This window comes from Rhagoletis pomonella, unplaced genomic scaffold (genome assembly GCF_013731165.1).
Source record: "Rhagoletis pomonella isolate Grant_MI unplaced genomic scaffold, Rhpom_1.0 Rhpom_scaffold_00002, whole genome shotgun sequence".
NCBI classification, from domain to species: domain Eukaryota; kingdom Metazoa; phylum Arthropoda; class Insecta; order Diptera; family Tephritidae; genus Rhagoletis; species Rhagoletis pomonella.
The window spans coordinates 27,520,289-27,536,039 of NW_023458556.1; the positions used below are offsets into that span (position 1 = coordinate 27,520,289).

General features: G+C 38.0%; 2 protein-coding genes across 4 annotated transcripts in view; both read left to right on the plus strand.

Annotated features, from left to right (window-relative positions):
- Positions 1-15,751, plus strand: part of LOC118733374 (protein misato) — a 434,582-nt gene that overhangs the window by 286,656 nt on the left and 132,175 nt on the right. The gene's annotated exons all lie outside the window — the stretch shown is intronic.
- On the plus strand, positions 335-6,906 carry LOC118734517 (WD repeat-containing protein 78-like). The gene is made up of 4 exons (XM_036464236.1): positions 335-719; positions 3,192-4,579; positions 6,371-6,583; positions 6,687-6,906. The coding sequence occupies exons 1-4, from the start codon at positions 366-368 to the stop codon at positions 6,904-6,906; spliced, it is 2,175 nt and encodes a 724-aa protein (XP_036320129.1). The 5' UTR covers positions 335-365.

Genomic DNA, 15,751 nt, shown 5'->3' on the forward strand with positions numbered 1-15,751 from the left:
CGCGCTATCGGACCTAAGACTAACCAATTTATCAATATCCAGATACAAACGAAAAAACCACCGAGGCGAAAAGTCAACTGATCTGGTAACACCACCTTATATGAATTCGTCTTGTTTGCTACTTTCCAGTATTTAGAAAATAATGGAATATCGTTTATTTGCGCTTACAAAAACTTCAAAGGCATTCAAACAAACGTTTGTATATTTAATAAATTTAAAGAAAACGTCTTTCTTCTTTGATTGCACTTTTTTTTCCAACGAAACGCAAGATTAACAATGTCTCGCAGAGCTGTATGTATAGAATTACCTATGGCGCAAACTTGTTTCTACATAAAGGATATGCTCTTACATACTTATGTCCATAGATGGGTAATAAGAAGAAAAGTGCCCACATTTCACGGATCACCTACATCATCACGTTCAACAAAGAGATCGACTATGCAATTAATCAGCGCAATTCTTTGTCTATATTCGACTTTGTTGATGGCAAAAGTAAGGACGTGACGCCAAAGTTTATGGAAAATGAGTCGTTTGAGCTGGAAAAAGTCCGCTATCTACATCGCTATGTCGAGCGCTATGTATCGGAAATCGCTGAAAAGCGTAGCATTGGAAGTACTGGCTCCAGTGTCAAAAGAACTAGCATCAGCTCTATAAGAGGCAAGTCCAATGCTCGTTTGGTTCTCGGACTTAAATGGTCGCTAGATGATATCATTCAAGCGGTATGTATTAACGCAGCTAAGTATTTATTGAAGTACATACTACATAGCTTTAAACAGTGCACGCCTGTGGCTGATTGATAGTGTAGAAAAGGGTTCTCTTTGGCTAGCTTGTCCGCTCTGTTATTACATTCAAGGCCTTCGTGTCACTGCCAGCGATAACCTTCTTATTGCTTACTTACTTAACGATTACCTGACTGCGAAAATAAGTAAATGTGTATATTACAATGGTTCGATAGCTTAAATGACCTGCAAATTTTCGGCAGTAAACTGTAGTTCTATTCTTTTGTCCATTTTGGAATTGTAAGTGTTTATATTCGTTGTATCATTTAGCATATTCACATCCCTTCGTCAACCATCAACCGCTATGGAAGTTCCAGCAGGTCTTTCGAAACGCAGGATCGGGATAATATAGCTAAGCAGGCGAAAGCTTTCAAGCGCATTCCAACATTCTCTTAAAAGAGAAAATTGATTTTACACTACTGTTTGATGTCCAGGATGATTCCAAGGTACTTAGCGCTTGGCTTTAGTTGTACAGTGGTCTTCCCTAGTTTAGGAGCTGCAGACTAGAATATTGCATTTCTTACCGAACTCAGTCCTACTTCCATTGGCCAGTTGCTGATGGCCGTCAGGATATGGCTCTCCACAGCGCTGAGGGTCATCAAATTGTTGTTGATGATAACATGAAACGTCCATTTCCTCGGAACGGTGTGCACCCCTGCCGTGGCAGCCAAGCTTTTAAAGCTTGCTTCAATATATTGTTAAACTCTCCTGCTGTAACTGTAACCTATTCCCCATTTTGCATGGCTGCTTAATGCCGTCCAACGGAATTGTGCAGAGCAGTGTCGAAAGAAGTTAGACTGATAGACCCTTGATCTTTTGGATACATTGGCTATTGGCAGGAAGACCACCCCTGCAGTTCTCCAAGATTTTTTTCATATACTTAGGTTAAGGTCAATTCAGCCTTCAAAAAGTCTTATCATTCCGAAATATTTATTCTTGCTTCTAGAACAGTGATTTAAATTCGTATTTGGTACTTAGCGCTAATTGTATCATTTCCGTAGCTAGGAAACCTCCGACAGTCAGATCCGATCCTTCGGATTCCATCAGTATGTGGCCTGGGATTCCTGTGAGGAAGTTGCACTGAGTAACGCCTCTAGAGATTCTTGTCTATTCCGTTTTCCATTTTAATAGGGCCTTGTACGATGGTCTCATTAGATATGGCTTTATTAACCTTACAATATTGGATTGTCTGATTTCCGCTTGCCTTATTTGCTTGAAGAATGTGCTCACTTGGATTTTGGGAGCTCCCTATTCAGGGTTCCAAATGCTTGGATGTGAACCTTCTCAGAGAATTTATTCTTGTTTTTTTTTTCAAGCGGTCTATACATATATCGCTAAGACCTGTGTATCGCAATCCTCTTTTCAACTATTTTTTCTAGTTAGTTAGTTTAGGGTCTCTAAAACAGTTTCGAACTTTTGATATTTCCAAGAAGTCTAATTAAAAACCTCGAAAGTTTTGCAAGTTTGTTCATTTTTTTTTAATATTGGTCAAAGATTAAAACTTGGCTTTATACGGTTTTTTTTTGAAGAGTAAACTAAGGCTTTATAACAAAATTATTGTAATTAAAAAATAAATATTATAAATAGTCAAAACTTGTAAATATGTTAGTGTAGTTATGATTAGGGATAAATCGATGCCATCAAGGTATTAATCAAATCAGTAAGGTATCGATACCTACTCAGTATCGGAAAAGTATCGAGTACTTGTACATATAACTACGATTTTGCATATTTTCCAGAGTTATTGTGGTTTTTTCACAAAAAATATGAATTTTTACAAGATTGTTTATCTTTTAATATTTTTTCATACAAAAATTTAAGACAACAATTATTTTTCTATAGTATTTCATTTCAAAAACAATAAAATATATTTTTACAAGATTAATAGATAAAGTTTTTTCATATAAAATAAGTTTAAGAAAAGAACTTCTTTTTTGTTATATTTCCCAAAAACATCAACTTTTCCAAGTGTTTTCCTGAAAGGCGGTTTGGAGATTTTGATATAGTTGTACCTGTTTTTGAGAAAAGCCTCTCGCGAGGGACAGATGAGCCAACAAAAGTTATATATAGACGGGGTTGCTTATATAGCTGCGGAAATATAGTGCGCTTATCTTCCCATTCCTCTAATGGGTTGCTTTTCAAAGAAGATGCTGAAGCATAATAGGTTTTGCGCTTCCGATACAAGTACTTTTTTTTTGATACCTACTTGGATCGAAGTAAAAAGCATCGAGTACAAAAATACTTGCTGAATTGCGAAAAGTATCGAGTATGTACTTTAATTTACTTGTATCGATTCATCCTTAGTTATGATAAGCATTTTTTGGACATTGCTTATAAAGATTTTTGAAATAACTAGTTTTTAAAGCATTTTTATTTCTTTGGGTATTGTATGTAATCGCTCTTACCCTGCAGATAGGCAGCATGTATTTCATTGGCCGAGACTTGGATGAACACTCTATTTTGAGTTTAGTACCTGAAGCACAAACTTATAAGCTACCATTTATTAAAGTGAGTTTGCGTAAAACTGAAGAGATTTTACTCTTCGAGCAAAGCAGCTGGGCTGTGGTAAAGGGCAGCGAAGAGGCTGAGACTGTAGAGCATGACAATCGTATCTACGATTATCTCACTATGGGTAGAGGAAAAGTTCGACGTCGTTCCGAAGCCGAAACGCAAACAAAGTATTTACTAACAAAGACACGCAACGTAAATACAGTCGTCAAAAAAAGCAACGAAAAAGATGCGTATGTGTCCTTTTTCGAAATGTTCGACACCTATCAGAAATTGCTGCAATACAAAGCGTCTTGCCAGTATAAACATCTATCGCTTGATGCGAGCAAATTGGACGCCATCGCCAAGAATCCGAATTTCGCCTATGCTGCCATGGTGTTGGAACGCATATTGGCCAGCAATTGTTATCATCAAGAACAACGTCGCTATCGTAACATGATAACAGTCGACAAAATGGATAGAGTTGCCAATTACAAGTATACGCTGAATCTGTTATACCGCTTAGTACAGCCTGTCTTCGAACCAAGTCGATTTCTGCAGAAAAAGCGTAAAGCAATAGCAGCCATAAGTTTCTGTTATGGCAATGGTGATCTGATAGCTGTCGCATACGGCTTCTATTCGCATTCGGCAAAAGTGACAGTGAACAATGGCAATGTTTGCATTTGGAGTATGAAGAATCCACAAAACCCCGAACGCACTTACGACTACCCGGTGCCGGTAACATCTTTGGAATTCTCACCATTTATGCCTTTTCTTATTGCGATCGGTCTGTATGACGGCACTGTACAGGTGCGGAACATAACGAAACTCGGTGGGCCGCCAGTTGCCGTTTCACAACGCAATGTTTTATTAAGCTCCGAACCGGTGACAGCCATTCAATGGATTAGTCAGCCGCAGGATGAAAGCGCGGAAATAGATCCGTTCTTGGCGTTGACACGCGATGGTAAAGTGGCAAAGTTTCGCATAATTCCGAGCCCGTATCTGTTGGGTATGCGGCAGATGGAGTTAATACGTATTGAAGGTCAACCGGAGGGTTTGCAAAAGCGTTCGGTTAATGTCACTCTGAATGATAACTACGAATCGAATCGGCATCCATGTGGACTAAGTCTGGTTATGCATCCGATGGTTAAAGATCTATATTTCATACTCACCGATGAAGGTTGCATTCAAATGTGTTCGCTCAACCACACTCATCAATATCTCGATGCGTTGCAGGTACATGAAAGCTCAGTTAATCACATGGACTTTTCACTATGGTCACCGAAACTTTTTCTAACCTGCGGCAATGACTGGTAAGTTTGTGGAAACACGTGGATGAAGAGATTCAGTAATTAAAGTTGTTAACAGTTTTTGACATTTGCAGTTAGGTAGCTCAAATATACCAACCACCAGAATAGACACTATTAAAAAAATTGTAATTTTGTTGAAAAAAAAAATCTTTAGTGTCGATATAGTCAAACTTTACGTACCGTACTGCAATAGACGTCGCGTTTGTACTCACATCAACTCAATGTTGTCACCTTGCTTGGAGAATATACCCTTTTCAGCCATTCAGGTCAGCAGAACTCGGGAGGCATTTTACCTAACTAGTTTCAAAACAGTCTGAAGTGTGACAAGTTGCGTTGTCCAAGAGGACTTAAAGAACGGTTCAAGGTTACGAAATACCCAAAAAAGCTCGTATATCCACCAGGCCAGTGTTCGGTTTTGCTGAAGGCTGATTGATTTGAACATCTAGAAATTAATTCCTCGTCTTTGCCTATTAAGAACTCTAAATGTGTGCTCCAACCCCAGGCCGATCGAGATCGTGGGGATGACAGACATCACTGTGTGAACTGTTCTTGAGGTGGTGCTACCATACAGCGTAGGGTAAACAGGACTATGCCGCAACGTGTCGCCTCTCGCTACTTCTTTCCACTGTGATTGTCTACGAAGGGCTGGTGACCAAAAGTTGCCGGGTAATTATACCTGCGGATGACATTGAGCTTTTAGTAAGGGGTCAATTCCCACCATACCATTCATGGTCATATGTAAAAGGCTTTCAAACCGGGAGAAAAAGTGGTCTGGGAACAGTGAACTCGCTGTAAATTCTAGGAAGGGGAACTCATCTTGTTCACTAGAAGCATAAGATACCACTCGCGACTCTACTTTCCTCAATGGGAGGCTTTATTCTGGCATATTTCGCTTGATTATTGCCAGGAAGATATAGTTCGCACCTTACAATGAGGAAGGAGTCGATTAGTGAGAGTTTGGACCGCCCTCATTGGGGATTCCCACTATGTGCCTTAACCTCGCGCTTAGCATAACATCCCCTATGGCGATGATTTTACGGGAGGCAGTGATGTAAGGTGGCGCCGGTGAACTTTTACGCCGCTGGGCCGAAGCTTAGAGCAAAAGTTGGTGACTGCTAATTTGCGCGATGTCGACCAGGAAAGTAAATATCTACTCTGATAGCCCAGCGGAACCAATGCCTTGGGCGAGCTCGCTAATGGTGCTCTTTAAGACAGTAAGAGATAGCACAACAAACGGCGGGCGAAAACAATGATATGTGTAACCGAATGGTCTTTCTGGCCAAGGATGGACCGTAGGCAGTCAAAGGATCTTGCTAGAGGCAACGCTCAATTCTAGTGGGTATATTGAGAGTACACTATTTGGTGAATTTTCACGTGTGGTAACTAAGCGTCACACCGGATCCTTATTTATGCAGCTGCTAAGAGCAGAATGTGGTGGGTCATCTAAATACCTTCTCTCGATCTGTCCAGTTGTTTCGAGACTTTAGTGGATCGCACTTTTTACATTGTTCTAAAGAGCTCTCCGCGGACCGACATTTGCAGCTTGCGTTCAGGGCTCAAAGCGTGGGTCGCTATAGCTTAGACGTTTCTGTTCGTAGTGATATCGCAATGTGTATGGTCAAAGTGTGCTTCTGTTTGGGACCACCACCTATTCCTAATCTTACGATACCTACAGTCAAGTATAAAGGGAATTCTACTGAGAAGCAAGAGCAACTTTCATTTGTTTTACATTTTTGTAGCTTAAATTTTACACTTTATTTCATGATTACATACAAATTTGACACATTTTTCCAGGACTATTCGCATTTGGCTAGAGGGCATTTTTCAGCCACTGATAACTCTTACTGATCGTTTTGCGCCAGTGCATTGTGCCATGTGGAGTCGTACTCATTCGACTGTGATCATATCCCTTAATCGCGAAACTATCGATATTTGGGATTTGCGACGTGATTTGTTAGCGCCGGTATCATCAAAAAGGCTTGACACATCCTTTATGACAATAGCCAAGTGAGTACCTACTAAAACAAAATTTTCCACAAAAATGTGCACTCATGATCCAGCTACAAGTGATTCCTTATTTGTAAACTATGTATGTGCATATCTCCCACAGATTAAGCTTGTGTGGCAGAATCCTTGCAATCGGCAATGAACGCGGCAATGTGCTGATGTGCAGCTTTGATGATATGCCCTTTCCTCCGCATGCCCAGTATGCTGAGCTGGAGAAAGCAATGTATAAGGCAGTTGACACATCACCAACCCTAAAATATGAGTTGAAAAACATTGGCTACTTTGGTTACGAGAAGAATGAACGTCCAAGTAGATTTGTTTGAAGAAATGAAAATGGTCGAATGAGATCTTGAGTTCTTTGTATGCTGTTTGTAATCATGTAATGCTTTTTGTTTGAATTTATTGCACTTAATTAAATTGTTTTGAATTTTTTTTTTTTTAATAAAACTTATTTAGAATAATTCCACTCCCTTTGCAATTCATCTTTTTGAAATTATATGTTGGTTTTTCCTACTTTCTCAAATCCTTGCTAACCGGCCCTAGCTTGGGAACCGAAAAACTAGCCTCTAAATAAATGCGACACCAATGTGCATACAAATGTATGTACATTAAGGTGTACATTTTCGTCGAGTAAATATTTTGGGTGTACAATTTTAACAGCTATCTAAATCGCGTTTTGTGGCAACTTTCTTATTAGATAACCGATTTTTTAAAACTTTACGTCGCCGAAAAGGTCCCACTCAGAACTTTAATTGATCCTTAAAAATCGTTTGTCAGTTTGGGTCGAGACCGAAAAACATCACCAGTTGCCTTTTTCGTTTTTATGTTTTTTGTTGTAGTATTAACCATATTTTAATAAAAAAAAATAAATGAAAAAAATTTTAATAAAATGTGTTGCATATCGATGGGAGATCGACCTATCTTGGCAGACAGTTCGAAAACGCCTTATCTCAGAAAAATTTTCAACAACGCTCTATTTCAGAATTTTATTGAAAAACACCCTATTTCAGCTGTCGATACAAAAAAGCCCTATCTCAGCGCATTTTCAATGTATTTGCGTTTGAGATAGGTGGTTTTTCAATCAAATTCTGAGGTAGGGTGTTTTTCAATAAAATTCTGAAATAGGGCGTTCTTCATCCAAATTCTGAAGTAGGAAGTTCTTGAAAAGTTTTCCAAGTTAGGGCGTTTTCGAACGGGCTGCCGAGATAGGTCGATAGGTCCACTCAGCCATCGATCTGTTGCGAAAATTTCTCTGGGCAAATACTTTTGGCCGTGAGTGTACATAAATCACTTTCGGCAAATAACCTTATGTTATCAAACGTATTGCCAAATCATCGCCTCATTCGACGTTTGACATATCATCGATATGTCTTGTCATGTCAAGTCGTGTCATGACGCTCGACGTTTGCCACGCCTACGCATTCAATTGCTTAAATGATACACAAAAAAGTGAAGGAAAAGGCGAGTCTTACCCGCTCGTCTATGTATTCGCCTGTCATACGACAATTTCGTTTGTAGGTACTTAAACACCAGAGCTGAGATATTAAGCAGTAACCCAAGCAGCTATTCCAAGAACTGACAATGACTTTGATTTCCGTAAAAGCTCAAAGAAAAAAATGTAAAAAAAAGAAAAAGCAAATAAAAGCAAATCAAACACGCGCAATCTCATAAAGGAAGTGCACTCACTCCATTTATGTATGTAAATGTCCCCACTCTCCCCTCGCGTCTCTTTTCGTGTTCGCTAACCTTCTCCACAGTTTGCGGGTAGCGAGTGACATTGCTGACAACAGAAATCATCAGGGGAATGCAATAAAACTGTTGTCAATATATATATGTAAGTAGGAGCAAAAAATAGTAAGGAAGTTTTCAGTGGAAGTTTCAGTGTACAAAAAAAAGTACACAAACAAACATCATTGACACTATCTGCGGTGCCGCTATTTCTTTTACTTGGCTTTTTTTTATCTCTGTGCAAATATCCTTGATTCACTTACTGTTGCAATGCGAGCTGTCGAATGTGTCAAAGATATATACGATTACTTATCCATGCATATCTATGTATGGAATGTGTAGCTTGGAAATGGATATGGCGACGATTTCTTGGACGGATAAACAAGCAAGGCCATAAAAGTCAATCACTGGAATTGAACTTTATTTGTGTCGGTTTTAGTTAATTGAATGTTTCACTTTGAACCTGTAAATGTTGGTCGGTGGGTTACAGCTGGAAAATTTGAGTAAATATGTCAGCGTAAAAATGCTTTTTTATAAAGGATCTAAAATAATATTTTTATATGAAATAGGAATTTCATATATCGCTAACTAAGCGTGAACATTTTTTAAGTGCAGTTGTCCAAATTTTGCAGGCAAGAACAAAAACTGCCAGAAGTCATTTTCTTCAAGTATGTATTTTGCAAAACTTCGATAGAATCATATTTGCGCTATTAATGAAACATTTTGCAATTATTTGAATTTATCGCAGTTTTTGTTCATTCTTGGACTTAACAAGTTTTCGTTTCACTGCATAAAAGTGTACTTTTTTTAATTTTCTTGCTTCTTGTATCAAAATGTTAGTTTTAAGCATGATACAAAAAAAGAAGGTAGTTTCAATAAACAACTTTTTGATTAAAATGCAGATTTTTGACAATTGCTCAATTGTAAAAAAATCGAAGCGGCGTTAACCAATTGTAAGTTTTTTGGTGTGGGAGATTTTATATCCTAAATTTGGGATTATAATGAAAATAGTTGTATTAATATATATATTAGTTCATTTCGCTTGAGGAGTCGCAATGCTCATACCGGCTGTACCGATTTTTTGGAAATTTCGGACACAAATTTTCCAAGAATGGTTATAGGCTAAAACAAACCCGATATTTAAAGGGAGTGTGGAACCTCCCATACAAATCGAATTTTTCATAGTGCATATCTCTGGAATTATTTGTGGTAGAGTCCTGGAACTTTGTATGGATATATGTATGGATTTATTGGAAAATGCGGCGTGCCACCGTAGAACTTTGAATATAGGTAAATGAAATCAATCCCAAACCTATGAAAAATGGGGGTATATGAAAACGATATCGAAGCCATTGAAAGCTAGCGGTATAAACCAAATAAACTAAAATTCTTGTGACGCATAGATACCTCTGGAAGCATTTATTTTTCCAACGGAAATATGTACAGGAAAACGGGCGCGACACCTTCTGGAAAGTAACATGATCACAAGGTGTATCCCGAGAACCATTTTAAGCTAAACCTTCAGGGATTACATTCTCGCCAAGACCCATAGGCATAAGCTGAAATTGCGTCGCAAGTTTTATGATCGGCTTAGGTAAGGTTTAACCACTTAACCCCCCTTTGTTTTCGTCGCTACTGAATTCACACTGATTTCACACAATTTAAAATGTACATCTAAGAACAAAATATTTTTAAATCGACAAAAAATTTGAAGGATTTTAGATATTGGGTATGGTAGCACGAAATGTCACAATCTGCTTAATTGTCAGGTTGTTAATATGGCGACGAAAAAATGACAATGGAACTACCTTGTTTTTTGTATCATGGTTTTAAGTAAAAAATGAATCTAACAACTTTTCGCTCTAATCCTGCGATATGTATTACATCCAAGGGTGGATTCAGATGTGTCTTTTTATGTTTTATTTGTTCCTAAACTAACTTTTGCGTTTGTCTTTATCATTATCTTTATCTTTATCTTTATCTTTATCTTTATCTTTATCTTTATCTTCATCTTTATCTTTATCTTTATCTTTATCTTTATCTTTATCTGTATCTTTATCTTGTTTCTTATATTTACTTGGTCTCTGAAAGCTACTCAACGTAGCCGTTCGTCTTCTGTTCCCTTCATTCGCCATATGGCTTCACGTGAGGCAAATATCTCCAAACGCGATTGAGAAGTTTTACTTAAAAAATTGTTAATCTTTGATTACAAATATTTAAAAAAGGCTCCACGAAAACTAAAAATATTGGCTTTATGTTACGTTAAATTGTAAATATCCTCATTTAACAAAGCATATACAATTTGCATCTGTACATACATACATACATACATAAATATGTATATACATATGCATCCACTCGAAACCCTACAATTTATTCAAATATTTTGGTGTTTAACGTCGTTTTGTTAGCCAATTTCTGTAGTTAAATTTAACTTGCAGTATCCGTTACAAACTTTCGATGGCGCAAAGTTATTACAGCTTGGTGTTTGTTTCTTTTTTTGTAGCGGAAATGTTGGTGATTCCCGCACAGGAAGTCGAAATTTCCGATTGTATGGCGCGATCACGCGAACTTCTGCTCTCTTTCCGCTACTCTCATTTACTAAAAGTATTGTTGGTAGTACAAATGAATATTCTGAAATAAATTTTCGTAATAGTTTTGACTTGATTTTTTGCGGAAACACTTGGAACTATTTTATCGTTGAATTTAATTGCTGTAAAACATGGCATTAGTGCCAGTACATTGGCTGATAAATTTGGATAACAAGAAAAGGAACTAAAATAAAAAGATGTGGTCAAAATATAAATACAGTAAAAACAACCAAATAGTACTTCCTGATATGTTTTCCTACATTTATTTCGTCAGAAACTTTTTCCAATCTACTTAGGAACACAAGCGCCATTCAGCGATTTTGGCCGAGTTTTTATTAGTATCGCATCTTCAATATGGAAGCATATCTTTAAATGTACTACGTTAGACAGGTTGAGATTTTTTTCTGGTCATAAAAAAATACAAAACTCCCACTTCTTTTGATAACGCCAAACCCCGTGTTGGGAAAATCTGCTTCATGTCCATGGGAAGACAACGGAAGACGCCATGTTCATCCAATAAATGTAATGACCAGGAAAAGGTAGAAAATCCAAGGGGCCTTGCCACGTTTTACCAAAGCTGCCATGTAAAAATCCGCAAACAACGATAAACCAATGGCACACTTCCACTGTTTTGGTTGAATGCACGCCTTGAGGACCAACCGTCAACTCCGACAACTGTCTAGTAGCCGTCAAGTTACATGTTGCTTCCTGTGCAGCAAAAAAATTTGCACCCAGCAATGCGGGAGAAGCTCAATGTCGGAAAGCTACCAACAAAACAGATCGTCAGCATTATCACCGCTAGACTCCTAAGCCTCCTGAGTTTATGCGTGAATGAAAACAGCTTAAAACCGGTCCAATAGGTAGAACGACCAAAATCTTTATCAGAAAATAAGTTGGCCGGCGACTTTTCGCGAGAAAAACAACAGATTTTACTTTAGTTGTATTAATTATTTTTTAAATTCCTTATTTACATTTTCATGCAGTATAAACTTTGAGAGAAAAGTTCATTTGGCACGCAGGTCTTCGTCAGTTAATTTATTCCATATCTTCTGTAACCATAGGCTAATTTTCTCCATTTTGAGTCCTTTATACTCCCCCTTCTGTCCAACGTAAGGCATCATACTCATAAATCGAATAGACTCGGAACTGTTGACTAGGACGACTATTCATTCAACCAACCTTATACATTTTTTTCTTTTTTGTATTTTTTTTATACAAAGCCTACGAAAAAATACACCTGAAAAAGACTTGCGTGCCAAATGAAGTTTTCTCTCACAGTTTTAACTGCTGGCAAATGTGAATAAGGATTAAAATTAAATTTGCCAACAAGTTGTACTTTGAACTAGTAGACATTGGGAAGTAAAGTCTCGTCGTAGAAAAATCACCTTATATGGGGCATTCATCATACCTCTGCTGGTATATGGCGCTGAAGTATAGGCAATAGACAATATCCGATAGGGCGATATTGGAGTAGTCGAGATTTTCCGGGTCCTTGCGCGTTGGCGACGACGAATATGTACCACTGGCGCTGGGGAGATGAACTTTATGAGCTTTATAACGATATAAACATAGTGCGGCGGATTAAAATACAGCAGATCCGCTGGCTCGGCCATATCGTACGAATTTACAGAAACGCTCCCGCTCTGAAAGTATACAGCGGGATCGTCATGCTGGTAGCAGACGACGAAAAAAGCATCTGCGGTGGCAAGACCAGTTGGGCACTTCATTCCAATTGGCTTTACTTAGTATCGAATAAAAACGAATGGCGTACTTTATTGAAGCTAGAAAAAGAATGGAACTCGATCGAATCGGAACATTTTGATTTGCAGTATTGCTTTAGTTTCATTCCATAGCTTCTCAATTCATCTTTGTGCCAGTTCAAGTTAGTGCTGAGATACTTTCATATGTATTTAGTACAGAGTTGAAATGAATGATTCAGTAGAGCTTAAGAAGACCTTCAAAAGAGGGCTTGCGAGAAGAACACAAAAGGAACATATCGAGGGCTTATATTCAATACTCTCTATCTGACAAAGCGTCAAAGGGCAGAGAATGTGCATCTTTTGCCTCACAAGAGTGTGCCTTTTTAAGAAACGAACACAACACTTTCTAACCGTATGCCTTTATTTTAGAATCGAACACCAAAAGAGAAAGGGCAACATTTTTTCTTAAAAAACGAGAACACTATTAATCTAAGTTTCAACCCATTTTCACAAGTAAATAGTACGTTGCTAAAAAATTTGTAATAAAAAACTTTAAATTAAATTTGAAATATTCGCCATTTACTAAAATATTGTTAATATTTACATATATGTAAGTACTTTGTGTTGTGTAGATTCATTAAAATATACAAGAATTTTGCTTTGTTCACATTTGACCTAAAATCGCTTGAGGGCATCAAAGCGAAATCGTTATTATGAACTCATATTTTTAGTTGACAGATGAAAAGAGTTATCATTTCGGCACGGCCGGCTGACAGGAAAAGCAAACAATAAATACAACAACCACAACATAACCCGTGAAAACATTTACAAATATGTATACTTAGAAAAAAACAAAAAAAAAGGATAGTAATAAAAGAGATTGTCAACAACAATAAAATCATCGCTGTTGAGTGGAAAACAATAGCGAGGCGAAATTGCAATTGCAGCGGCAACAACAAAAAACAAACGCAATTGAAAGTACAGTGCCAAGTGATACACTTGTGCATATAAAAAAAAAAAAAAAAGTGATTCTAAACCACCTCCTCTGCAGCTGCCCAATAGCGCCTTTCATCCGTGGAAACAAATCTCCAAACGCCATCATAGCCGCCACAAATTTGTCGTCATTTACACTGCCTAGCCATCGCCATGCCACTCTGTCAGTGCGACTCTTTCGGCTGCTCTCCTCCGTCATCTGTTGCCGGAATGAAAGGAATTCAATGCATTTTAGAGAATTTTAGTCTGAATATCACAAATGTCACTTTCCATGACCATTTCGTAGGCAAACAAAAAGTGAGCCGCTGAGCCGCTAAAAGCCGAATTGCTGGACTATGCAAATGTTGTTTGTCTTGGTTGACAGCTGGTGTAAAATATATTGCAGACAGTAGTGAGAATTTTTTACAAATACATTTGTAAGTAATAGCGGAAGTGGTGTTTGATACTATGGAAGATTAAGGCTTTGACTTCACCACTATTTCCTGGAGGATTAAAGAGGTTCAGAAATTTAGAAGTGTTTGGAGGAAACTTTTCAGCTGGTTCATTAGAAAAAGTGCTGAGAATGTCTGGAAACGCTACCGCTGCGGAAAAAGAGAGTATTAGAAGCTAATGGCTCCCGATGAGAGTTTCGTTCAAAGAATACTGCAGCGGCAATGATGCATTGAGTCAAACAGCTAGGCTAGTGATTGTCCTAAGCCACGTTGAATCCTGAGACAGCAAGTGAGACTCTTTAAGTGTTTTTAAGGACTCATCCTCGATAGAAAGGGAATGGAATGTGGGAACCACAGATTCGAGATTAAAACGATTTACTGCATTAACTCCGGTAACTCTGAAGACGCATATAAAAGATATATTTTTGAATCTTTTGATATCTTTAAGCCGGCTAGTCCGGATGGTATTTTTCCTATTGCATTCAAAAATACTGCAATGCTGAACTTTTGTCGATGACTTTGAAAAAGACTGCGTCGCTTGTACTCGCTAAACTACTTCATACAATGATGGCGATAAGTGCATAGTAGCCCTCCGAGTAGACCCAAAGGCTGCATGCCTACTATGTAGCTTGAGGTCCTCCATGCGAAAATGTCTATACGTAGAGGTCAACAAGCCTATCAGCTATCGAAATCTTGTTAAACGGATTAGGATTCAAGCTAAAGGAAGTCAATGTGTGCCGTGCGAAGTTCATAGGAGCTATCCTCAGGGCGCCTTGTTTTGGTGCTTGTCAAATTTAACGGCTATGATTGATACTTGAGGTAGTGAAAAATGCCTGTCCGTTCCGCAACGAGTTATACTTAGCATTTCCACCTTCGGTCATTGAAGCCACCGTCCAAAACTGTGTTAAAATTTCACTCAGCAATGGCTGGGAGGCGTCGACAAAAAGGTACTTTCTTGTAGATGATTGGGTATGATACTTTTGGCAGCGGTGGGTTGTGAGATAAACTCCTGAACACTCTAAGCTTCAATTTATTCGTAGATACATAGTGCAGATTCTAAACAGAATTAAAGTAACACGAAAACAGTACAATGGACGGCATAGTGTCTGAGTGAGGTTTTCTACTCGCGCTGTTTGTGGTAGTTGCGACAAAAAGGCCTATATAATTGAAAGGAATATGACTGAGTTCCACATGGTCGAAGAGTATGGCGTGTTTTTTTGTCGCTGTTATCATAAAACCGGATCTAGAAAAAGACTCCGAGCAAAAAGGCCGTCCTAGGTTTTCTTTTTAGCAAGCTTTCCATCCACTTGGTTGGATTAAATTGGATCACATTTGATTGTATTCGATTAGAATAGACCGGATTTGATTTGATAGGATTGGATTACCGTCATAATTCTCAATCTACCATGTTTACAACGTCTCATACATACTCGTATTAGGTAGTATTGCAGAAAAAATTTCTTTCGTTTGTAGAACACTTTTTCTAATGAATTGTGGTGGTTGCTTTATGTTTCCTTTTTTCTTTTCTTAAAAAATATATAAATGCTTATTGCAAAACATGGTTTTAACAATTTCAGAATTAGTCTAATTTAAATACAAGATAATCCCCACGCTCACAACTGAAATATTTAAATACTTGTAAAAACATGTTAAAAAATGTCGATGATATTATATACATACTAGCGAATACCCGGCGTGCTTCGCTGCGCCTTAAAAGTAATTTTG

Bases quoted from the DNA above. Each gene is read 5' to 3' on its own strand.
- LOC118734517 (XM_036464236.1), top strand. From the start codon at position 366: ATGGGTAATAAGAAGAAAAGTGCCCACATTTCACGGATCACCTACATC. The intron at 4,580-6,370 runs GTAAGTTTGTGG...ACATTTTTCCAG, and splicing joins CTAACCTGCGGCAATGACTG to GACTATTCGCATTTGGCTAG. The intron at 6,584-6,686 runs GTGAGTACCTAC...TATCTCCCACAG, and splicing joins TCCTTTATGACAATAGCCAA to ATTAAGCTTGTGTGGCAGAA.